The sequence below is a fragment of the Mesoplodon bidens genome (genome assembly GCF_964165515.1).
Source record: "Mesoplodon bidens genome assembly, chromosome: 1".
NCBI lineage: Eukaryota > Metazoa > Chordata > Mammalia > Artiodactyla > Ziphiidae > Mesoplodon > Mesoplodon bidens.
The window spans coordinates 200,126,426-200,153,080 of NC_138176.1; the positions used below are offsets into that span (position 1 = coordinate 200,126,426).

Genomic DNA, 26,655 nt, shown 5'->3' on the forward strand with positions numbered 1-26,655 from the left:
GCATCTTAAAATATAAGACCCGTGTATGTGGGACTTCCCTGGTGCTCCAGTGGTTAAGACTCTGTGCTCTCACTGCCACAGGCCCAAGCTTGATCCCTGGCTGGGGCACTAAAATCCCACAAGCCACGCAACATTGCCCCCCAACCAAAGTACACACACACACACACACACACACACACATCTATATACTTAACACCCACGCATGATAAGATTTGTGTGATTTTTCTTTCAAGCTCTTCTAGTCCCCACGAAAGAATAAATAACACCATGGTATGTATGGAGAACAGCAGCTGGATCTTAATAAGCGAACAGAGAAGGAAGTGAAGTAAAAAAGCATTGAAGATTAAAAGAGTTGTGGATATGGTTGACCAAATACTTGAAAACCAAAAAGTGAAACAGTTGGTAATCTTGCAAAAACCTAATAATTGAAATATTTTTCCAAACCCATTTTAGTTTGAGTTCTGAAGTTATTAGTCTGGGATAGAATCGTATTTGCTTGAAGTACATACTTACTGTAGGTGACAAGATGAAATCATGTATACAACTAGGATAAATATAGCAAGAATCCTGTCTAGTTAGACTGCATCACAAAAAAAGGAAAAACAATAGATGAAAGTATAAATAAAAGCATGTTCTATGAATCTTCAACCAACTCACTACCAAAAGCTGAAACCTGATGTAATCTGACATTGTACCAAAACTGAATTATTTAGAGCAAGCAAACAGCAACTTCTGAGAGATTTGATCAAAATTCTGTATTCTAAATATTTCAGTTTTTATCTTAACTTTACTAGCCAATGAGTTGTATTGGGAATTGCAATTCTCTTAATATCAACAGTGACTTTGAAAAATATTATTTTTATGTTTAATCCTTTTTCGTGGGGAAAAAATGATGTGAAAAGACTCATTTCCACTACTCACAATCAAATGATTTATCTTCTAAAATCCAGAAGAACTAGCTTTCTTTTTTCTATAATAGAACTCCAAACTGTCTTAGACTGGGCATTTGAACAGTGTATTTTGACTGTGTGATCTTGAATTAATAGACCCATGAGGTTATGTTTACCCTAAAACAATTCAGTGATTAATTATTTTATGAAACATTTTTCACAAGAAGAACACTGTTTTGTGGGAATTGTAAAGTAAGGAGAGGTGAGGAGGGAATTAGATGTATACACCTTTAAATTCTGGCAATGCATAAAAGAATGAATAGCCTAAGGCTCTAAGCAATGGAGTTTTCCTTAAATTCATTTCACAAATGTTACTCGACTACTTGCCATGTGTAAGTACATTGGGAATAAAAATGCTAATCAAAGTCTTGACTAATAGAGGTAGTAAGATGTGGTGGGTTGTTTCCTATGTCAGCTTGACTATGACTAGGCTATGTCGCTCAGTTGTTGGTCAAGAACTAGTCTGATAGAGAATGGATAAACAAGACCTACTGTAAAGCACAGGGAACTATATTCAGTATCCTGGGATAAACCATAATGGAAAAGAATATGAAAAAGAATATATATATATATATATATATATATATATATATATATATAACTGAATCACTTTGCTGTACAGCAGAAATTAATACAACATTGTAAATAAACTATACTTGAATAAAATAATAAAAAAAGAACTAGTCTGGATGTCATTGTGAAAGTATTTGTGGAGGTGATTAACATTTAAAATTAGTTGTCTTTATAGAGACACAGATGTAGAGAACAAACGTATGGACACTTAGTGGGGAAGGGGGGTGGTGGGATGAATTGGGAAATTCTGATTGACGTATATACACTATTATGTATAAAATAGATAACCAATGAGAACCTAATGTAGAGCACAGGGAACTCTACTTAATGCACTGTGGTGATCTAAATGGTAAGAAAATCTCAAAAAGAGAGGATATATGTATACGTATAACTGATTCACTTTGCTGTACAGCAGAAACTAACACAACATTGTAAAGCAACTATACTCCAATAAAAATTAATTAAAACGTAAATTAAATTGATTAGCTTTAAGTAAGACAGATCATCCCCGTAATGTAAGTGGGATTCATGCAATCAGTTTCAGGCCTTCAGATTTAGGAGTGAGGTTTCCCACGGAAGAAGGGATCCCACCTTAAGCTTCAACACAGAAATCTGTTTGAGTTTCCAGTCTGCCTATAGATGTCAGACTCAATACCCCAGTGTTGACTTGTATCAGCACTCTGCTGGCCTAATCTGTGGATTTTGGATTCCAGAATTTCCTACTGCCTGGACTGCCCTACAGATTTCACACACTTGGGTGCCACTCCATCCACTAGTTCTGGAGACAATTCCTTAAAATAAGGAGATGGAGACAGAAAGTGATAGAGAGATATAGATCCAGATCCAGATCCAGACATGGATATAGATACTAATCCTATTGGTTCTGTTTCTCTGGAGAAAAATGTTCTCTTGACTCAACAACAACAATTCCCTCATGAAATTATTTTATAATTAGAAATGAAATCTAGTAGAATGTGGCACCAAATAGCTTACACACTCTGAAATGAACATCTTCTTGTATTTAAACAGAAATAAAATAGCTTCACATAAGAAACACATTTAATTCAACATTTATTCTCAAAGCATACTGCCGTCAATTTTTCTTTTTTTCTACTGCTGTATACTTGTGTATCATGAAAGTGTCTGTGTATACATATTCCAATTATTTAAGCTTATCTCACGTTAAGGAATAACAAAATAACAAAGCAATATGAAGTAAAAGCTTATCTACTCTAGCCTTTATTTCATATATATGGGCTATAATAACTGCATGAAAAATATGTCTCTCTCTTTTGGTATAAACAAATGCCTGTATTCTGCATTTTACAATATAATCAGGATGTAGTTTTAGCCAATTATCCATTCTCTATATTATTCTTACTGCTTTAACAAATATATTGGTCAGCTAAAATGTATTTGTATTTTAATTTCAATTTGATAGTTTCTCTTGTCTTAAAAATACAAATCTAACTTTTCTTGTACTTTTTGCTTAGTTTTCCATTAGCATATAGAAATTTTTGTTTTATATAAGAATGCTAACTTTCTATCCTTATATTTCTTTTTATTTTGCAATATGAATTTCTAGCATAACCCCATGTGTAAGATGGCTATAAGATTTCCAAGGGCTATGATTTGAAAAATCTGATGCAGTCAATTACTAATAATCCTTGCTTTGTCATTGTTGTGGATAAGGGTTCTCAGGTTGAAGGAAATGAGTTAAGGCTGTCACCACCGATGTTTAGTTTCTATCTCCTCTTCAATTTTAATTTTTTATAGAAAAGTATACATAATTTATATATGTATGCATATAATTTCTCACTATATATATGCGTGTGTGTGTGTGTATATATATATATATATATATATATATATATATAGAGAGAGAGAGAGAGAGAGAGAGAGAGAGAGAGAGAGAGAGAGAGACCTACTTTTTTAAGAGGAAGTCTAAGTAATCAAAAGTTTCAAAAAGAGACATTCAGGTAAGTAAACTTCACATCCCTATTTTCCAGACATGTCACAAAACTATCATATCAATTTTTCCTTGCTTTTTTAGCTTTAGATTCCAAATAGTTAGCCACAACACTGCCAATCCCATAGGAATCAGAAACACTCTTTTGTTAAATGATTTTGCTCTGATTTAAATAACTATTTTGGTGCCACATTTCCAATATCTGTGTGTTAGCCCAAATTTCTCATCCATAATATTTTTATAAAAATATACACATGCCATAAAATTGAATGACTTGCTTTATCAGAGGCAAATATTTATATTTTTATATGTGTTTCTTTACACACACACACACCTTATTCAAAATGGATTTAGTCAGCATTGATATCATCTGACTATAAAACAAAACAAAATTGAACGTACAATTTAAAGTGTTTTCATACTTGTTAAACTTATAGTTTAACAAAATGGTAATGGTTCTATTCAGTAATTTAGCCTTTAAGTGAAACCTTTTTAAATTAAAAATAGTTTCTTTTGTTTTAAACACTCATAAACATATTGAGTTAAATTATTTCCTTTATTTAAAATAGGAGGTCATTAGATTGCTTTGTCCTACAGAGTGTCTGAGAGATGCTGGCTTATCTTATCTCACTCTCATATTTTTTTCCTTCTTCTCATTCTAGGACATGGCTTTAATTTGTAAATTGTTGTCTCCATAATTCAATATGTGACAACACTGGCTACTGGTAGGCTCAAAATAGGAGTTGAAAGTAAAGGATCTAAACCAGGGCATTAATATCTATTTTGCTTATATCTTGTCGCCATGCCTACCTTAAAATGAGTATCAAGACAGGGTTGCATTCTGAGGTCTACCAATATCTTACCTTATTTTGGGTGTCCGGTGCATGCCTGCACTTGTGTGGGAACACAAAGGTAACATGAGTACCTTTAGTATTACATATTTTGGTGTACACATATTTATGTGGAGATATACATAGCCATAGCAATATAAAATTAATTATTATTTCTTATTATCCTGCACAGAAGTACAGTCCCTAATATGTATAAGCAATACGCATTTTGTCATGTATTCTTCTATTTTCTGAAAGCTGACCAAAATTTTACAGAAAATAAATATTTCTGTTAAAGGTAAGTACATGTAAATAAATAAAGGTACATGAAAAAAATAAGATGTAGAATAAATGGGCATTAACATTTATAAAGCATCTAATATACCTCAACTTCCTATCAGATTATTTATAGGCTATTTTTTTTCATTATGTTAAAGTAACCATTGCCTGCCAAAATGGGAGACATTCTAAATTAAGGAACGGGTGAAGTTTTTATGCTGTGTTCAGTTTTGATATTTCACCTCTAGTGCCTTTATTTTAATTCCAAACAAGTCATTACGAATACACAATATATTATCTTCCTCTTTAAGTATAAAACCTGCATAGAGTAACAGACAATATCATAGTTTTAACACTGTCCTACCCACACGTCTCATATATGTGTAGATTTCATTGTATTTCCAAAATACAATTCTACTTAACAAAATTACTGTATAAAACTGTAAAGGGATTTTTAAAATACTTGCCTGAAACCCAAGGAGCTTTTCACTAGGCTTAATGTGCCTCTGAAATTCACATTCTATGGGTTGTATCACTTTGATTCCATCTTCATAAAAAACATAGAACATGTTCCCAATTCCCAGACCTTAGGAGTAAAAACACAAAAAAGTTCAAAATAAAATTATCAGAAACATTTACAGCCAAAACTCAGTGCCCCTCACATTGCTGGTGAGAGATCAATTTGTGAAGTCCTATAATGCTAATAAAGCAAACCATGTGAGACCTTTACCATATGCCCAAGCAACTCTGCAATATCATGCAGACATTCTACTTCATCTCTCTGATCTGCAAGTCAGTGATTTCCTTAACATAATTCAACAAATGTTTCATATATTTAAAAATAATTATAAATGGAGATAAACTCTTTGATACATAGATTATGTCTGCTACCATCCCTACTTAATTTAGGTGCTGATTAAGACATAAAAGTACTTTTTGAAGAATCATATGTATCCTATTTCTATTAGAGTTCCCTAAGGAAAATAAAATGGCATTCTTTGCAGGAATTTAGCTTATATAGAGACTTTTAGAAACAAACAGACCAAGTCCCCCAGATTTTGGAGAATATGTATTTTCCTAAAATAATGTTTGTAAATATAATCCTACTAGAGGTCTTACATATCAGTTTTCATATTGACAAAGTTTGGAGTCTATTTCTCCAGTTAAAAATTTGAATTAATTTAAGGTGTTGCAAAAATCTCATTTAAATCATACTTTTAATTACTTTTCACAGTATGGGTTTGGGTGTGTGACATCTCAGAAATTCATCTCACTTATATTATACACCCACACCTCATGGATATGGGATGCTACAGATTAGACATCTGGAATGCCGTGGATTTAACGGCGGTGGTCTGCACATGGGGACTTGTCACGTATGATTGCACACCTGTTCTCTTTGTTTCCTCTGCTTCTGCTTTGTTCCAACATGTCCAGACTAAGAGCATGTAGTTCTCCCTTTCCTGATCCTCACCTGAGTACCTCATCCAGGGGTACTGGTTTGCACAACCATATTTATTCAGTATAACTATACCACACATAATTCAGTGAGAGTCAACAGATAAACAATTATACTGAAATCTTGATAGTTTGAAAGGCAGAACAGTGTTCTTTAAAATGCTTAACTTTAAAAAAATCTACTTTTAATTTTTACTTCAATTGAGGACAGCTGCAAGGCCCATGAAGTCAAGCCTGAGGATTACAATAAAAGTTTATTGATTTGTTAAAAAAAATTGTTTATTCAACTTAAGCCACATTTATTTTTGTTAAATATGTTCCTAGTTAATTTTAAAAGTCACCATCTATTCTTATGATTCAGAGGAAAATGTATTTGATTATAATTATCACTTTATTGCTGTTTATACAGAGTGAAATTATTTCTAATAATGCATATATATTTTAATGATCCAGATTATTTTGACACATCTTATTGTTTTATAAATATTTACAGTCCTCATATTTTAATACATGCAATCTTTATCAGTTAATTGTGCATTTTAATTCCAGAGTGCACAATGTTACAATGAGATATTCCAGAACAGTAGCAGAAGTAGCAAGAACTAAATTCAAGTTATGTTTTCATAAAATAAAATTTAAGAGTTATCAGCTACAATTTATAATTATAGCTTTGAATACAGAGGGATCAATTCCATACCAAAAGGATAAAACTTACAAAAATTGCTTATGCAAAAAACTGATTTGTATTAGCAAGCTTCTGTGTAAACATTGTCAGAAGGTTGATGTGTGCTATGTATCAGTGACTAGCAAATTAACAATACTGGTAGTTGAAACTTGGATCTGATTTTCAGTTGTGTCAGTTACATACAAAGCTAATAACATTTTTTAATGAACATCACTATATTCTCCTTCAGGTATGCACAATTCTGCTCCACAGTCAGGAGTCTGAATGTGTTTGAACTTGACAACTACTCTAGGTCCAGACAGTTTGCAAAGTTTCTTGAAGTATTCCCTGCCCTTATTCCTATGGATATTTTTTATTGTTATTTTACTATATTCTGTGCACACTACAGTCAGTGGGATTCCATAGATGAAATTTCTTGAGCTGTATTTTCCTCTAAAACTCGCTTAATCCATCCAAATCACTTTCAAAACTGAAAGTCCATTTTCTTGCTTTTTAAAGTATGAGTTACATACACATCAGCATTTTTACAGAGTATAAGCTACTTTCCCAGTTACAAGTTATTGAAAAATACAGATAAAGTTAGGCAAGGTTTAGTTTGTTTTTGCATTTTATTGTTTTTGGTGGGAATATAACTCCCTAGTGTTTATGAAATAGCAATGCCAACAAATTATCATGTATAAATATGTTAAAATAACAAGATAAACTGAACACCTATGTATCAATCACTCCGCTATGAAATAAAACTTTATCTTCAGAGCCATCTATGTATTCCTCTCTTCCCTACCTACACAAGGGATATTTTGCATTTATTTTCTTGCTAGACATATTTTGTTCATCAATTACTACTTAGGTTTTAGCAGCAGAATTTATAATCTGAATATATGATGCAGATATATATCATTTTAAATTTGCTGCTATAATATTATAATTTATTTTGAATATACTAGGCATAGAATGATATGAATTACCTTATGCTTGAGATGTGGTCATTGAAAACACATGCTGATTTTCACTTTGGGGCGTTTGTTAGCTTAATCTGTATAGGAAGCAATAACATATCTGTGTATGTTCATTGTAACTATTAAGTTTCCATGCCCTAACCTTTATTTTGGTGTGGGAGAATATAACAAAGAGAGATAAACTTTATTTTCTTAATTCAGACAGCTCAGAGGTAAATCACGACTATAGAACTTATTGTATCGTGGGATACATGTAATATCTGTGCTGTAATTTCTCCATCTCAAATTGGGAGATAATAATTAGATTTATGCAGCTATTGTAAGAAGTAAATGAGATAGACAAAGGAAAACATGTAGCAGAGTGACTTGAACTCTTACTATGAGTTCAAGAAATGTTAACTGTCTGTCTTTTTATGACTGACATTATGTCTTCTTTGAAACATCAGTGGAAAAAAAATGGTGAAATGGCATCTAACCAAAATGTGATTACTGTCCTGTTTTCCTCAAATTTACTCTGTGAGATATACTACTAGTACATTTCAGCTTTCTATGAGATTGAATTCTACGGATGTGTGAGCCTGCTAAAAGAGCAACTTGATTTTCTAGTAGAGCAGTTCTCAAAGTTGATCCTTTCAGAGGGTCTGCAAAGTCAAAACTATGTTCATAATAATGCTAAGGTGTCATTTGCATTTTTCTCTCTCATTCTCACAAATTAGATGCTTCCAAATATGGAGTGTAGTTCTCAACAGGCTACTTGACATATGATGTTATGAGTGATATCACAACAGTTCAATGCAGAAGCAAATAGAGGAATCCAGCATCTTTTATTCAGCCAGATATTTTAAAAATTTGCAAAATGTACAACAGTGAGTCTCATTTTTTTTAATATAACTTTACAAATAATGTAGTATTTATTCCTACATGTAATGGGTTATTTATTATGGTTATTTTAAACAAATAAATAAATACGTATTTTAAAATACATATTTTAATTTTCTCTGTTTTAATTTCTTATATGGTAAATACAAGTGGAGAGAAATAACCCACATAAACAAAAGCTCTTGGAGTTGTCAATAATTTTGAGTCCCCCAAAGTCCGACAACCATGTAGGTTTCAATTACCATTCTCTCCTCATTGATGCTTTCTATTGCAGTTTATTACAAAAGCTCTTGACTTCAGTAAAATCTTTACCACTCACGGTAAAGGTTAGGAGTATGTGCTATTTTGTCTTTTTTCATCCCCTGTGAAGACAGACACAGGTACTTTGTCTTTTCCAGGTCGATTGTTAATCTAACAAAGTATAGTAGCACAAAAAAGTGATCCATAATTTGTTTTTTCTTTGTGAGCTCTTCTTCTTTGTTTTTCTTTCTATACTGAGAGGACATGGCAAGAATTACTTGCAGTCTCATAAGAGAGAAGTATTTCCCAGAGGGTTTTTCAACCAATACTGCACCTTTAAATACATGAGATGGACTGAGAAAAAAATGTACATAATTCACATTCCTGTCTCAATCCTTTGAGGATTTCTACTCAAGAACAATAGTGTATCATGATAATATAGTTACCTTATGTATTATAAATTACATATATATTCCATAGTTTATATCAAGAATAATATTTGGTTAATGTGTGATTACTGGATGAATATTTAAGTCAATAACAAAAATATTTTGTGCTGATGTTTGCCTTCCTCTGACTTAAACCACCATTACTTTAGCATTTAAATTATGATCACTGGCAAATTATAATCCTACAAAGCACTGATTTGGTAACCAATCAAAGATAATTCAATGTTTGGTGTTAAAGTTGATTAGTTGTTGATTATTAGTTGATATTATATCATTCTTTTCCCTTTCGAGTGATCCTAAACTTACTCATATTTTTAATATAGAAGAAATCTTTTCTTTTTAGCTAAAGAAAAATATAGGCAAGAATAGATGGTCTATATTGCATCTCTCACCTTGAATAACTCAGCAGGGAGGGATTTTTGTTTCATGAATGTTCCCATTTTTGTATCTCTGTCTTTGGAATTAAAATCCTTTTCACACACATAGGAATACCAAACCATCACACCTCAATGAGATTTCTATGCTATGTTCAACTAAAATTAGACTGACTTCCTCTCTCATTCTTCTAGCAGATATTCTGGGAGTGATTGTGTTAAGCTCTTTATTAGCCACTATTAATCCAGGAAAGTGGGTACTGTCTGAACATTATATATATTGGTCAGAGTGATATTATCTAAAACCTGTCCTTTTAAGTCAGAATTCAGCTTCCTGAACTTCCAAAGATATGCTGAAAAACTTGAATGCAAATTTACGAGATTCATTTCACATTTAATAATTAACATAGCAAAGGTTATAACATAATAGAGTATTTGTCTGCTATGTAGTTAATATTAGGTGAAATCATATGTATAATTATAAATTACACATGTATATGTGTGTATACATACATGCATACGTGTGTGTATACACATATATCTGAAAATGGTTATCTCTTGTCAGATTCATTTTTGACTTGAAAACAGGTTTATGAGATAATTTGAAGCGTTAAAATGTTGACATTTGTTTTCATCAGAGAAGGTAGGGAACTTGCAAATGAAAATATTGACAGCTTTCATCACTTTGGCGATGGCATCGCAGCCAGCCATTAGAAGGCGTGGTCTCTGCCTCACCCAATTATATGACACACTAAGTCTCATGAATTTAGAAGCCTTACCCTCTGAAAACTCTTTTTCATTTTAAGTATTTCACCAATATTATTGTGAGACAGTAATCTGGTCCTGAGAACCTTAGCAATTTTTTTACTCTAAAAATAATTATACAGGATGCTCAAGTAGCTCATTAAGCAGGTATGCATGCTCCTGTATTTCCAATGCTACCCGGCAGCATATAATGGTATGGACAACGAAATGTGAAAAATCTCAGGCTAAAGGAGTTAAGAGCTGACCTGTTTCCTATTATTCTTTTTTCCCCACTTTGGTGATATTATAGTTCACAAAGCTAATCAGATGATCTAATATGTAAACTTTTTTGCAAGATTTCACTGTAATGTCTACTGGTGCCTGGTGTTGGTTGGTGTTAATTAGCCCAACTAATACAGAAATTTATTTGAACCATTTCTATACCATATTTATGTGTGAATAGATTCATAAATATTAACAAAGAATAGAAGAGACAATTTTTACAAATATGGAAAATATCAATATACACATTTTTGCTTTCAAATCATTGGATGTCACATCAAGCCAGTATTTCCAAAAGTAGCTTCAGTTAAATATTGATTCTATAGGTATTCATCAAAATAATTTCATGTTATAATAAATTTAGAAAATTCTGTGTCATATAATGAACCACCCGACATCTCTCCTGAAAGTAGTATATTTAAAAGTTTAGCTTAATCCTGCAATGAATAAAATGTTTTAAGTTCCTTTAATTCAATGCTTATAAAAACATTTATTATTGTTAGACTTTATAACATACACCCAAACTGTTGTCTACTAAATAAATACTAGGAAATACTTTATTATATTATATTTGATAACAAGATCATAAAAAATATTGTAGAAGAGACCCAATCCTACTGAATTTTTTAATGTTGTATTTTGAAATCATATAGGTAGTAAAATTAGTTGACAATAAGAATGATTTAGCCTTTAATTTACTAGATTGAAAACATCTTTAGAGTAGATACTAGTTCTTATCTTTATATTTCCAGTGCTTTCAAAGTGTTCTACATACAGTAGGCTCTTTAAAATATTGGTCAGTAAATGAGTGAGATACTTCTTCTCTTTGAAAACATTGTATTTTTACACTCTTGCTAACTTGAATCACAGCTAGAAAAGAACTGAAAGGTGAACTCAGAAACAGAGGACACTATTTCATGCTTAAATATCATGTGATTAATAAGATAATATACACAAAATTCAGTAAAGTTGATTTAGCTCACAAAGTCCTGGGTAAGCCAGATTCTGAGGTATACATTTAAAAATAATTTTTCAGTTAAACAAAATTTTATAGATCTTACACTTGCATGTAAGTCATATGACATTATGAGAGGTATTATCTTTTTTTTTTTTTTTTTTTTTTTTTTTTTTGCTGTACGCGGGCCTCTCACTGCTGTGGCCATGAGAGGTATTATCATTTTAAACTCTCTTTCCACTGTTATTCATCTAAAAATGCTTGAAATTCTTCAATGGGTTCTCCCTGAGATAAATTTCTCTTGGCCATGGTAAGAAGACAAGCATACAAATAGAAAGCACTGCTAGAGTGAAAATAGAAATGGACCACAGAAAAATGTTGTTCATATTAGTTATTATCCTATCTTTTAAAAACAGAAGTGGAAAATTGCTTTGGAAACTTTCTTTATTATTTTAATTATTTTTATGAAATAATTGTACACACAGTTGGGGTTCAGTGATTCCTCAAGCTGGTCTATTATCTCTGGCCACCATTATTATTACATGCAATCGTTTCTAATTGTAATGCCTTGCCGATAACTGTGGCATTATAAAAAGTAATTTACAGATTCCTATGAATCTGAGTCAAGTATATTATTTTCTCAAATGTATTATTTTAAATCTTTTTGTTTCAAAAAACAAAGTGCTCTGATGATAACTGTACATGAAATAAAAGATTTTAAAACTTCCCCCCAAAACATTTATTGTATAAGTCTTTAAATTATCTGCAAAATGTACTAAATAGCTATGATTTCTCAAGCACATATTCTGTGTCAAACAAAGTCATGAAGAGTAAGCACATCACTGATTGATGGAGAATAATTATTGAGAACATTCATCTTCAAAGACTAACAGAAGAAAAATTTAAATAAATAAAAATGATTTCATATAATGAATCTCAGTGTGATTTTAATTAATCTGCAGGTCTCCTATACTTTTAAGGGTAGTCTGAAGAATATTATATTATTATTACATATCAATGAGTATTATAAACTAATAATGTTAATGACTGTTATCAAGGTCAAATTATAAGGAAGAGTTGTTTCACATATTTTAAGGAGATATACACATCACAAATTTTCAAGTTGAGTCCCAAACTGTATTTCAAGCATTGTTTTAGAAAAGTCTGGCTCAGAGAGGTAAAATGACTCATTCAAATTTTCCCAGCAATTAGCCAGCAAAGCTAGATCTGTGATACCCAGAGAAATATTTGTTTAATCTCAAGAAGGAAGAGAGTATAAAGAAATGTCTAACACATATGTTAATCATGTCATATCTGTTTCAGTAATGATTGCATTTGTACATTCAAATGTGAAATATCCAAGAGGAATAAAATGAGAAGGTAAAGTTACACTAGAACCTCTTTAGTAAACTGGAGTTTAAAGAAGCCTTTACAGGGGCTTCCCTGGTGGCACAGTGGTTTAGAGTCCGCCTGCTGATGCAGGGGACGTGGGTTCATGCCCCGGTCCGGAAGGATCCCACATGCCGCGGAGCGGCTAGGCCCGTGAGCCATGGCCGCTGAGCCTGTGCATCCGGAGCCTGTGCTCCACAACAGGAGAGGCCACAGCAGTGAGAGGCCCGCATACCGCAAAAAAAAAAAAAAAAAACACTCTTAAAGGAGCCTTTACAAAAGATTTGAGGAGCAATAAATACCAAGGACAAAAAAAATATAAAGTGTTATGTTCATCTTTTGGTAATTTTAATGGATCTAATATTCTAAGATACTTGGTACAGTATCTAGCACATTATAAGGGCTCAATAAATGTGTTCTGGTTACTGATATTGCTATTATTCTGCTTTAATAATTTTAGGAAGCTATAACTGGGGAAGAGAAAGTTTTTCTAGGATGGATCCTGAAGGCAGTTATTTTGGCCAGTGCTTGCCAGGAGTGTAATGATGAGTTATCGATAGTTTTCTCCTAAGAATTTAACTAAAGCACTTGGGTTATTTGAATACCTGGGCAAACACATTCCTCTTGGCCTTTGTGACTAAGAAAAACAAAGACAATAATAAATGACCGTGGATGGCATTTATTAAGTGCAGACTATATTTAAGGAGTTGATAAAACAACCCTATTGAGAATTAACAACTACCCTTATTTTTGAGATGAGGAATTTGTGACATAGAAAAGCCCTAGGTTACATAGCAGTGCAGACTGGATTAGAATCCATGTCCTTCAAGTTTATAAACCATTTTCTTAAATAATTTATTATAGTCCCTTCATAAGGCAATAGTTTTTATAATTTTTCTTTTTCTAATCTAAATCAGAGTTTATTACATAAATTATGTTTAAGCTTGCTTTCATTTATTTGACTAATTTTAATTTTATACTCTTAAAAGCATTTCCATATAATGTAATATAACTTCCTGATTATATACCAAAAATAAATCAAGCTGATGAGGAGTTATAAATATGTTTAATGGTAGCAGGTTTACAGAAGAATACTGATTTATGATCAAATAAAAATATTGAGTCAAAATAAAAATGAATAAGGCAATTATTAGAACTGATAGTCAATACATCTAAAAGTTAAGCAAAATAATCACAATAATATAAAAAATAATGGAATTTACTACCTTCTTCTCTCCATAATATGTTAGCTACTGCAGCATGTTTAAAAGAAAAAGGAGAAAAAGAAACAATGAGTAAAGAGTGATTCAATTACATAGTAATATAAATAACTATTAAAGAGGTCACAATCTCTAAGACAGAACATGCACATAAAAATAGTGAGGATGAACTCAACAATCTATATTAATAAAACAGTAAAATGCTGGGAGTATAATAATGTTCTATTCATGTATTGAAATAGCCAATTCTTCTTTGGAATAAAGATTTTGTTAATAAAAAAAATTTATGTATCACTGAAAATAATGGTATATTTAATTTTAATAAAATATATCTTTAGAACACACATTAGTAAAGACTATTTATTTGACAGCTTAGTTAAAAGTTAGTAATTGAAACAGTTATAATTTTAGAATTCTCATTAATTATAAGTAATGCTTCAACATAATATGCAATATTCCTGAGCAAGTTCTTGTAAACACAGGATTTTGAATGCAGAAATAGCCTATTTTTAAGTAGTATATGCTTTCACTTTTTAATCTAGCATAATAAAATATATCTAAATATATCTTGTTTATTTCAATGCACAATAATGGTTCATATTAAATTATTCCTGGACAATAGGTTTATTAAATACTGTATAGGGACTATATCAACATAGAGTTAAAATATTAAGACAGAAATAAAGAAAAATACCAATTAAAAATATTCTCAACAAAATGCCTGATTCCCTTACTAATCCAAATTTATCTAATTTTATATAATTTCTCTTTTTTTGAAGTATAGTTGATTTACAATTCTATTAGTTTCAGGTGTACTTATATACTTTCAAGCAGAATAATACTGGCGAAAAGGAAAATGTAAATAAAGGAACAGCTCATCCACATCTAATTACTTCCTGCATATGTTAACCATATTAAACATAATCACTTTTTTAAAACTAAACCCTGATCGTCAGTGTAGCAGAGCCAAAACTGGAATCTAGCACTCCTAGCTGGAGGGTGGAGGCCCAAGTCATGCAGTTTTCAGCACCTACCATAGTATAAAAAACACTTTTTTGTAGAGTGAGTGTTTTTTTTGAGATTCTTGGCATTTTTAATTCTTTAGGAATATTTATTCAAATATGAATTCATGGTACTTGCATCCCTTCAGCACATTTTGTGTTGCTGTTCTTGTTGCCTATGGTGTGCTTGGAATGAATATGTAAAAGGACAGATCCTAGTCACAAGGAAAGAACATGGGCCTGAGAAAAGAGAGAACCATGCTAAAAATGATTATAAGCATGTGATAAGTGCAATTAGAGAAACAAATATCAGGTTCGGTGGCAAAGGACAGGACGGGATAGTCCCCTTCAAGAGGCAGAAGCTGGGCAGTGGAGGGACCACTTCATTGGGCTGCTGATGCTCAAGCACGATAATGCCACCTAAGCTTACAAGGGGATGTTGGGTGGAGGAGGCATGAGATATTCAAGGTATATCAACGGGACACGTTATAACGTATTCAGCGAAATTTAAGTAATTGGATATATTTGGAGGGCAAAACTGATAGAAAATACAGCTGGAGAATTTGACCCTGACAAGGTCAAGAAAGTCTTTTATATTACATGGTACACAGGAGATTAAATTTTCTTCTGTAGGCTCAGGAAAGATGGAGCCATGATTAGACTAATTTTATTTTTCCGGCTTATAAACAAAGGTAAGTAGACCTAAGTTTACTCATATCTCCACCAATGCAACTTGGTGTGCCAATCGTGTGCCAGGCATTGTATTCAGTGCTACCATACACAGAATAAAACAGACCCAGACTCTGTGCTAATCGAGTTTATACACTAGTTGAGGGGGAAAAAAACCGGATTCAAATCATGTAATTTCAAAATTACAAATTTAATATGTTATGAAAGAAAGGAACACAGTAATGTGAATGCTTTTAATGAGTGGATTAGGCATGATCATGAAACTGGGGGAAACGTCCTTAATGGTGATGGTGAAGGTGAAGTCTGAAACATGAAGAAGAGGAACCCAGGGAGGGTTGTAGGAATCAGACTCCCAGACATAGGAAAATCATGTACAAAGCCTAGTGGGTATGTCAAAGCACTGCCATTTTATTATTATTCTTATTGTTTCGTCCTTCCCCTTGTGGGATCTTAGTTCCCTGACCAGGGATTGAACCCGGCCCCTCAGCATTGAGAGCACAGAATCCTAACCACTGGGGCGCCAGGGAATTTGTAAGCACTGCTATTTTAAAGGACTAATGACAGATATTTTTAAGACATGCAATCATTTATGAGAAAGTACCAAAAATACATGGTTTGTAATATTAATACCAGATAAGGTAAAATTCAAAGCACTATATAATGAATTTAAAATTATATAAACTAAAAACATAGTATTAAAAAATGAAACAAAATTATTAGGACTAGATACAAAATTTATAAAACAACCATCATATTCTGCTTCTTTAACTCATCACCTTCGGTATTTGAAAAATGAAGGGAAAAAACACAAAGTTCAATAATACAGTTATTATGACTAAATTAGTGTTTTCATAATGAATGTTCTGTGATAAAAACAGGAAGTGTTTTCAAGTTTTCCTGAAAGATAATCAAGAGCAGTCACAAAGTAACTGGAAAATAGAAAGTCTTTCTGTATTCTGTAAGTATATTCCAATAATAGTAAATTGTTAAGACACTTTCTGACAACAATAAAGAAAATATGAAAATGTATTACAAGTATTTAAACCCACTAAATCCTTCAACAAATTAAATATTTAAAAAATCAAATATAATCATAATTCATATAAAACAACAAAAATGCAAAAATAAAATTCAATATGTGAACCCAAAGACTTTTGGCCAAAAGATAATGCACAGGCTTAATCAATGCATTGCTGAACAAAATATATGAGCGAGGGAGAGAGAGAGAGAGGAAAAAAGTAGAAAGAGGAGGAGATGGGAAGTTGGGAAAGAGGGAAGAAAGAAGAAATGTTTGTAGCTATGATAATTTTAAATCAATGTAGAATCTTTTGGTAATAAATTTGATAATCTCTATATCATAAAAATTCCAAGGAACTATAAATATCCAAACTGAACGTAAAGAAGAAATTTGAATAAAAATAACCATGGTGCTAATTAAACCACTTTCAAAAATAGTTTCTTCCCAAGATGCTCTTAGAGTCTAAGGCTTATATAAAAAGTACTTAGTTTCAAGAATTATATAATTCCAGTTGTATTCAGTGTTGTTAGATTATAGATCAAGATAGAAATGTTCTCATTCAGTTTGTAAAGTCAGCAAAGGGATGCCAATAAGTGATAATAATAGCAAAGCAAAGAGAATTACAGGATACTTTCACTAATGACAAAAGTGACAAATAAAATACAAGTGAAATTCACCAGGATATTAAAAGTTTGATCATAGACTGGAAGCCTCTTGGAATGAAAAAAAGGATTTGGTAGAAATTTAGTTAAGAAATCAATTCATCTGATATAATATATTAGAATATCAAACGAGAATGACAAATATAATTTAAATTTAAAAACGTAATCTGATGAAATGTATCACATATTACTAAGTGTAATATACTCTTAGTAACCTGGCAAACTAAGAGTAGAGGCATATTTTATATTAATATAAATGTGTTTGTTAAATGTTAAAAATTAACTAGAAATTTATTTTGACAAACCAAACACTTTACTAAGCCCAGAAACAAATATAAATTATATAAGCACTGTAAACTTGTAAATAAAATAATCAAAATTTGAAGCTAAAATGAGTCACAAAGGTTAAATTAAAATGACACATAAAAATTGCAAGAAAATTCAGTTAGGTGACAAGATATAAGATAAATACCCCAAATTCTATATTCTTATGTAAGAATTAGAAGATACAATAGAAGATTTCATTTACAATAGCCTCAAAGTGTAATATATCAATGATTTACTAAAATATAAAAAATACAGCAAATCAAGTATAACATTCACTAAAAATACACTAGATGGGACACTATATTATCCCTAGATCAAGAGAATAAATCTTATAAAGATAAAATTTATTCTGAAAATACTTAATTTAAAAAAGTCATGTATTGTTATTGTCTGTTTAGAACGTGTTTTATATATTTATTGTACAAAGTCAGAATGTGCATTACATTAAAAAAGTACTTTGAATTCAATTACACAGGTAAAATAACCAAGTCTATTTTCCTTATATGACTTTTTATTATTTTTCTAATTTTTACACAAATGTGTACATGAAAGGGGGAGTTTCTGACACAATATATAAATATGTGACAGATAAAAATTCATTTATCATAACCTGGCTAGTCCAATCTTAATCATTGTGCACTATTCCATCATATGGATTTCTACTTTTTAAAAATACAATTGTTCATTGTTTGTCAACTTAAACCTAGTACCTAAATCAAAGACTAGTATAAGTGATAGGGACTCAATAAATATTTTTGGTTGATCAGTCATATAGATGTATGCATATATACGTACGTGTATGTTTGTGTGTGCACTGCAATGACCCTCTTTCTAGCTACTTTGTTCCATTAGCATACAGCTCTACAAGACGTCTGGCTATGTTTAAAGCCATTGACACCTGTTGCCAGGTCGACTTCCGAAAGGTTGCTGTCAGCACCACCAGCTGTCCAGGAAAGTATTCATCCCACCACACTCAAGGTGGACTATTAATGTGTATGTGTGTATGAGCATGCATGTGTGTGCAAGCTTACCAAGTGTGAACAAATATTATCTCTTACTTATATTAGTTTGCTTTTAAATTATATCGACTCTGCTTGCACATATATAAATAAAACTTTCCTCCATTTATATCCTTAATTGCTTATCTATTGGGATGTAACTTTGATAATTTTTACATTTTTAATAGCTGCTTATAGATTAGAATGACCCTATTTTGTCACATTAATTTATTCTTTATAAAATATTAACAGCAACCTATAATAAATGCAGGCTTGATGATGCCACTCATTTGCTGAAAAACATAATGCATATATCTGTGTGTTTGTGTGTGTGTGTGTGTGTGTGTGTAAGCTCAAAATCTTTAGCATAGCACATATGGTCTTCCATGATATGCCTGTGTCATCCTAAAGTCACATTCCAAACATCAAGTCATTTTGAATCTCTTCATTGTTACACATGTATTACATTTGCGTAAATAGCCTCACCAAAATTCTTCACCTAACTTGATTTTAATTGTCCTTTAAGGTCCAACTTAGCTTTTATCTATAGTTAGCCAGTCTGGAACCAGGAGTTGGGTTAAATGACTCTTTTCCTCTACATATGAGATCCTGTGAAACATCTGTGACCTTCCATAATGTACCATACCTACATTACCTGTCCTGAAATCTTTCATTTATAATTAGATAATGAAAACCTCAAAGTTACAGACCTCCAGTATTCAATACTTATACACAACTTAACTGAAATGTGAATTTCTTTTTGAAGATAACATATGTCTTGTAATATGTTATAATATAATATGTTATGATAATGTGGTTCAATGGAACAGATGCGTAGACACCAGGAACTTTTATTAATGCTCTTTTCATAAATTGCTTTATTTTGTAAATTAGGGACTTGCAATTATATTCAAATGATGGAGGCCATATTAAGTATGCTGTCTCTATGAGAAAAAACATGTGGAGGGTGAATATTGCATAAGCAAAAGCAATTACATAGTTAACTACGGAGCAGCATGCTATAGCACTGGACAGCTATTTTCCTTGGCTACTCATGTGTAAATTGCTTGGCCTTTCAACTAAATAAGTTTTTTGCTCATCCTTGTCTTTGTCTGAAAGTGTAAGGTTGGCACCAGTGCAAAACATTTTTTGATAAGCTACATTTATGTAAGTGTAACATTTTAGCTAGATGTCTTATTGACTGTTTCTCCATTTGGACTTAAAAATTGACTTAACTTCAGAAGGCAAATGAAAAAGGGCAACTGCAAAAGAAAATATAGATAAGAATTTAATGTATCTGAAAAAATGTGTGGTTTGTGTCATGGTAGTTGAAATTTCTTTGAATGTACATATGGAGAAGGAAATGAGACATTAAAACATTCTATTTTGGGGATGGAAACTATATAAGATATGCCAAATACACTGCCTGCCATATGCCAAATTCAAAGCCACTTTTAAGTGAAACTGTCACTCTTTTAGCACTGACTGAAGACAATTCTCCCAGGACTACAGATTCCCAACCTAGTGTTTAGAATTAGCTGACTAGGCTATAGTGCCAAGCTTACATTAAATCATACAACCTGAAACTAGCCATGACTCCATGGTTTTAAATTCTATGAAGTGATGACATAGATAATAATATTCTTTTGGGGGTGTAATTTGAATCAAGAAATCATGTTAGAAAGCCACGAGTACAGAGAACTGGAATTGTAAGAATGCATAGCAAAAGGCACCATGACATAGAATTAGGGCTGTGATAATTTGTGATCATGCAGATCAGGATTCAATTAGATGTGAACAGAAGGAAGACCTATGCAACACATGGGAGAAGCAAGATTCTCAGCTGTTGTCTGACTATGTAAAGTTGGTTTCTGGGTTCTGAATGCAGACACATCTCTGACTGCTTCACATTGCCAGTTCAACGTTCACATCCATTTTAAAATAACCTATACTTAACCAAAGAGAGAGAGTCTACTCCTGGCAACAAAGTGAGTCAGATTGAAATCAAGACAATGTATGAATTATTTCCATGTCAAGAGGTAAAACTGTCATTATACACAGGTGATGTGAAAATATATATAGAAAAACCTAAAGACTCCACACAAAATACTAGAACTGATAAATGAATTCTACAAGGTAGCAGGATACAAGACTAACATACAGAAATCAGTTTCATTTCTTTACACTAACAATGAAATATCAGAAAGAGAATGTAAACAAACAATCCCTTTTACAATCACATCAACAAAATAATAAAATAATTAGGAATGAACCTCACCAAGGAGGTGAAAGACTTATATGCTGAGAACTATAAAAACAGATAAAGGGAATTGAAGATGATTTAAAGAAATGGAAAGATATCCAGTGCTCTTGGATTGGAAGAATTAATATTGTTAAAATGGCCATATTACCCAAAGCAATCTACAGATTTAACACAATACCTATTTAAAAAAAAACCTATGACATATTTCACAGGACTAGAACAAATACTCCTAAAATGTATATGGAACACTAAAAGACCCAGAATTGCTAAAACAATCGTGAGCAAAAAGAACAAAACGGGAGGCATAACCATCCTAGACTTCAGACAATACTACAAAGCTACAGTAATCAAAACAGCATGGTACTGGCACAAAAACAGACATATAGATGAATGGAAGAGAATAAAGAGCCCAGAAATAAACTTACACACCTATGGACAATTAACCTTCAACAAAGGAGGCAAAAATATACAATGGAGAAAAGACAGTGTCTTCAGCAAGTGGTGTTGGGAAAGTTGGACAGACAAATATAAATCAATCACTGAGGTTAGAACACACCTTCACACCATACATGAAAATAAACTGAAAATGGCTTTGAGACTTAAATATAAGACAAGACACCATAAAACTCCTAACAGAAAACATAGGCAAATAATTCCCCAACATAAATCATAACAATGTTTTCTTAGGTCCATCTCCCAAAGCAATAGAAATAAAAGCAAAAATAAACAAATGGACCTAATCAAACTATAAGCTTTGCACAGCAAAGGAAACCACCAAACGAAAAGACAACCTATGGACTGGGAGAAAATATTTGCAAATGATGCAACCATCAAGGGCTTAATTTGCAAACTATACAAACAGCTCCTATAACTCAGTAACAAAAAAACAAACAAGCCAATCAAAAAATGGACAGAAGACCTAAACAGATATGTCTCCAAAGAAGACATACAGATGGCCAATAGGCACATGAAAAGATATTCATCAACACTAAATATTAGAGAAATGAAAATCAAAGCAACAATGAGGTACCACCTCACACCAGTCAGAATAGCTATCTTTTAAAAATCTATAAATAATAAATGCTGGAGAGGGTTTGGAGAAAAAGGAACCCTCTTACACTGTTAGTGGGTTTGTAAATTGTTGAAGCCACTATGGAAAACAGTATGGAGGTTACTCAAAAAACTAAAAATAATTTTTAAAAGAATTATTCCCATGTCAAATATTTAAGCTATTGCATGAAACAAATGAAAGTGGTACCGATCTCTCCTTCCAATGCCAAACCAAGTAAGCACAGTGTCTGCAGTGGTTATAACATGATGAGTAAGAAAGTATCTCAAACTCAGCGGCTTAAAACAACAAAAAGCATTTATGTCTTTATGGAGGTTTTTTGGCCAGAGGGGGTGCTCTGGCTTGGGGTTTCTCATGAGGCTTCAGTCATCTGCAGGCTTGACTTGGGCTGGAAGATCCACTTCCATGCAGGTTCACTTGAATGGCTGGGAATTTGGTGCCAGCTGTTGGCAGGAGGTCTTAGTTTACTCCTTGGACTCACCACAAGGCTGCTTAAGTGCCCCCCTATGCTGGCAGTTGGCTTTCTCCATAATAAGTGATCCAAGAGAGCAAGGCAGAGCCATATGCCCTTCATGAACCATCTTCAAAAGCCATACACCTTCCCCTGTACCCTACTTTATTTATTATAGAGACCTGATCTGTTTCAATGTGGGAAGAGACTACAAGGGTGAGTGAAACAGAAGAGGAGGAACATTAGGACCATGCTGGACACCACTCAATGTTAGTGTAACAGACTGCTTACTAAGCCAACATCGAGAAAATCTAACTTCCTCTTAGCCAGATTGCCAAGACCTAAGCTTCTCTTAATATAGAAATTCTAAGCCTACTACTGTCAGGAAGCGACTCGATTTTGAGAATTCTTCACACAAATGACTGGCTGTGGTTTTTACATGATAAACAATAAACAGTGACATTATTAAACAACTGTGGGTAATTAGTTGCAGATATATAAGAGAACAACTTTGCCTTCTAATTCACTTATATACCCTGCTATTTTAGGTAGATGGCAAGCAAAGTTGCTTCCTCTTTTGCTTTGACTTCCTCATCTAGAAAATACAACACATGGTGAATTAGAGAATTTGAAAAATAAAATGATTATCACACATTTTAAGTAGTACATGGCACATAATGTTATATCTATCTATCTATCTATATATATATATATCTCCTAAGTAGAACTCAAGATCATCATACCTATAGAAATTAAATTAATAGAGAGGTAGCCAAAAAAAAAGTAGTTGCATAAAAGTATATTCTAACCTATCATTAGGGCTACCAGAGGATTCTCTTTATTATCATTTGAGAGAACAAAATTATTAGAAAAATAGAAGACTACTTGGATGTTAATTAGCATATGTGCAAAGAAATAATTAAAGATGGTAGACTTTAAAGCTATAGCAATGAATATCAGTTTTTATAAAAGGGTATTATTTCTAGCAATTTTTATCCCTCTCATATTCTGAACTCCCCACTATTTAATATGTATTCAAATATACATATTTAATATATTTATATTACATACAATGTTAACATATAGATCTAATTATATTTAAACATGGTATAAAATAAAAGATATACATTCTCTGAAGGAAACTGGCTACATTAAAAAGTTATTTATCATTCAGGTAAGTGAAGATTTTTAGATAAGTATTTTGAGAGAGAAATTACACATTACAATTACAATCCACAAATAAATTAAATATCATGATATTTAAGGCATTCTGATTAAATATATAGTTTATAATTCTGTTACATTTGCTTATCTCTAAAGACATTATAAAACAGATATAAAACAGGGCAATGAAAGTCAGCAGACACCTTAACAGCATAATCACTGAAGTAGGCCATAACCGTAGTATTGGAAATTTCGTCACAAGATTAGTCGTCACAAGATTTAAAAATATATTGGACTTTACACTGCCTGAGAAAGTGTTCATGTAGAAGATGACATAATGTCTCATAAAACAAGCTGATTATAAGTTAACAGAGGTTAACTTCTTCTTGGAACAGATTTTTAAAGAAACTGCATGACATAGAACAGAAAATCAGGCAGTATGAAGATTTTATGAGCATTCAACGAGCTAAAAATGTTCAGTTGCTTAGAACAGTGCCTGGCATGTGCACACACACACACTAGTGTATGTATACACACAACACATATGTTTATATACATAAGTGCACATGTACTTTTTTGAAAATGAATATGTATTTTTGCTAAACATACATATAAACATAGCTTCAAAGATAAGAACTTTGTATTATAACTCAAAAATGAAGCAACTTGCAGCAGTAATATGGCTTATACATCTTGTCTTGTAATGCAGAGAAACAGTATAACATTTGAGTGTACACAGTGTGGAGGAACAGATATTTACATGCCCCTTCAGACATTCTTTCTCAAATATGAAAAGCCTTATTAGCAGGCCAATGGCAAGTTCCATAGTAAATTCAATTTGCTTTGTAAAATTGGTTCAAGTGTTTACATTGTGTGGATTAACATGAATTCCATATTGCTTTTGATTTGCTTTTACAAAATAGTTCCAGGCTCGGCACTGTTAAACAATAATGTGAAACCTGACATTCTCAATCTGTTAAACCCCCATCCTATAGCAATAAGGTCACGTATTGTTGGATTAAAAGGATGGCTAACCCTAGAACTGAAATTTTCTTCTCCAAAGTACCTTAAATATGTCTTTGTTCTCATAGAATTTTATGATAGAGAACCCAGATATATGTTGTATAGTAAGAATTTTGATGTAAAAATATTAATTGGAGAATTACAAACTAATAATGACATTCATAAAGGAATTTCAGCTTAGTCATGGAAGAACTTGTGATCTTAAATTACAAAATATCCTGATGGTTCCAAGATGAGTTAGCTGTACACAGCACATCCAACTTGTTCATTGCGTCATTTGTGGAATAGGATTAGGTCAATTCAATGTTAGCCTGATGTCTCTCTTTCTATTTTTTCTGGGATAATTTTTCTTCTATCTGACATAATTCTGAAAGTAGTATTTACTCAAAAGACGTTAGTCTCTTTGTTTTGCTCACATTAGTGGAGAGCAAATGGCAGGTCCTGCTTAAAATGACATCATAAGCTGTTAGGTTCTCAACTTTTCAGGGCATTGTCACTTATTACTCTGTTTTCCTAAAATTCTTGATGTATCCTATTTATTAGGATTTTTAAAAATATTTTTTTGATGAGGACCATTTTTCAAAGTCTTTATTGCATTTGTTACAATACTGCTTTATGTTTGGATTTTTGGCTGCGAGGCCTGTGGGATCTTAGCCCCCCAACCAGGGATCAAACCCTCACCCCCTGCACTGGAAGATGAAGTCTTAACCACTGGACCACCAGGGAGGTCCCTAGTTGTTATAATTTACCTACCTGTTTTAAAAGCATATTATTTAGATGAATGAAGTGAGACACATGGTGTTTTAATTTGCAAATGATATGACCAATTAGGGATTAATATACAACATATAAAAATAGTTCATACAACTCAACATCAAAACAAACAAACAAAAAACAAAAAGCAACCACATTAAAAAATGGGCAGAAGAACTGAATAGATAATTTTCCAAAGAAGACATGCAGGTGGCCAACAGGCACATGAAAAGATGCTCAACGACTCCAGTCATTAGGGAAATGCAAATCAAAACCACAATGAGATATTAACTCACACTTGTCAGAAAGGCTATCATCAAAAGGAACAAAAATAACAAATGTTGGCGAGGATGTGGAGAAAAGGGAACCCTTGTGCACTGCTGGTGGGAATGTAAATTGGTGCAGCCACTCTGGAAAACTGTACAGAGATTTCTCAAAACACTAAAAATAGAACTACAAAACAACCCAGCAATTCCACTCCCAGGTATATATCCAAAAGAAACAAAAAGGAATTCGAAAAGATACATGCACCCCAATGTTCATAGCACCATTATTTACAGTTGCCAAGATATGGAAGCAACCTAAGTGCCTATCAACAGCTAACTGGATGTGGTGTATATATACAATAGAACAGTACTCAGCCATAAAGAGAATGAAATTTTGTCATTTTCAGCAACACTGATGGACTTGGAAGGCATTATGCTAAGTGAAATAAGTCAGACAGAGAAAGACAAATATTGTATGATGTCACTTATATGTGGAATCTAAAAAATACAATAAACTAGTGAATATAACCAAAAAGAAGCAGACTCACAGGTATAGAGAACAAACTAGTGGTTACCAGTGGGGAGAGGCAACATAGGGGTGGGGAAGTGAGACGCACAAACCATTGGGTGTAAGATAGGCTCAAGGGTGTATTGTACACCATAGGGGATATAATCAATATTTTGTAGTAACTGTAAATGGAAAGTAACCTTAAAAATTGTTAATTTTTAAAATTT

At 32.4% G+C, this 26,655-nt stretch overlaps 1 protein-coding gene across 3 annotated transcripts in view; it reads right to left on the minus strand.

The window, feature by feature from the left end:
* FSTL5 (follistatin like 5) overlaps positions 1 to 26,655 on the minus strand; it is a gene marked incomplete at both ends in the record, with an annotated part of 533,648 nt that overhangs the window by 79,067 nt on the left and 427,926 nt on the right. For 2 of the 3 annotated variants that reach the window (XM_081250997.1, XM_081250996.1), the window contains 2 exons: positions 5,069 to 5,187; positions 14,242 to 14,268. In XM_081250997.1, coding sequence (XP_081107123.1) covers positions 5,069 to 5,187; positions 14,242 to 14,268 — 146 coding nt within the window. The remainder of the gene's footprint in view (positions 1 to 5,068; positions 5,188 to 14,241; positions 14,269 to 26,655) is intronic. The other variant, XM_081250998.1, reaches the window with a different exon arrangement.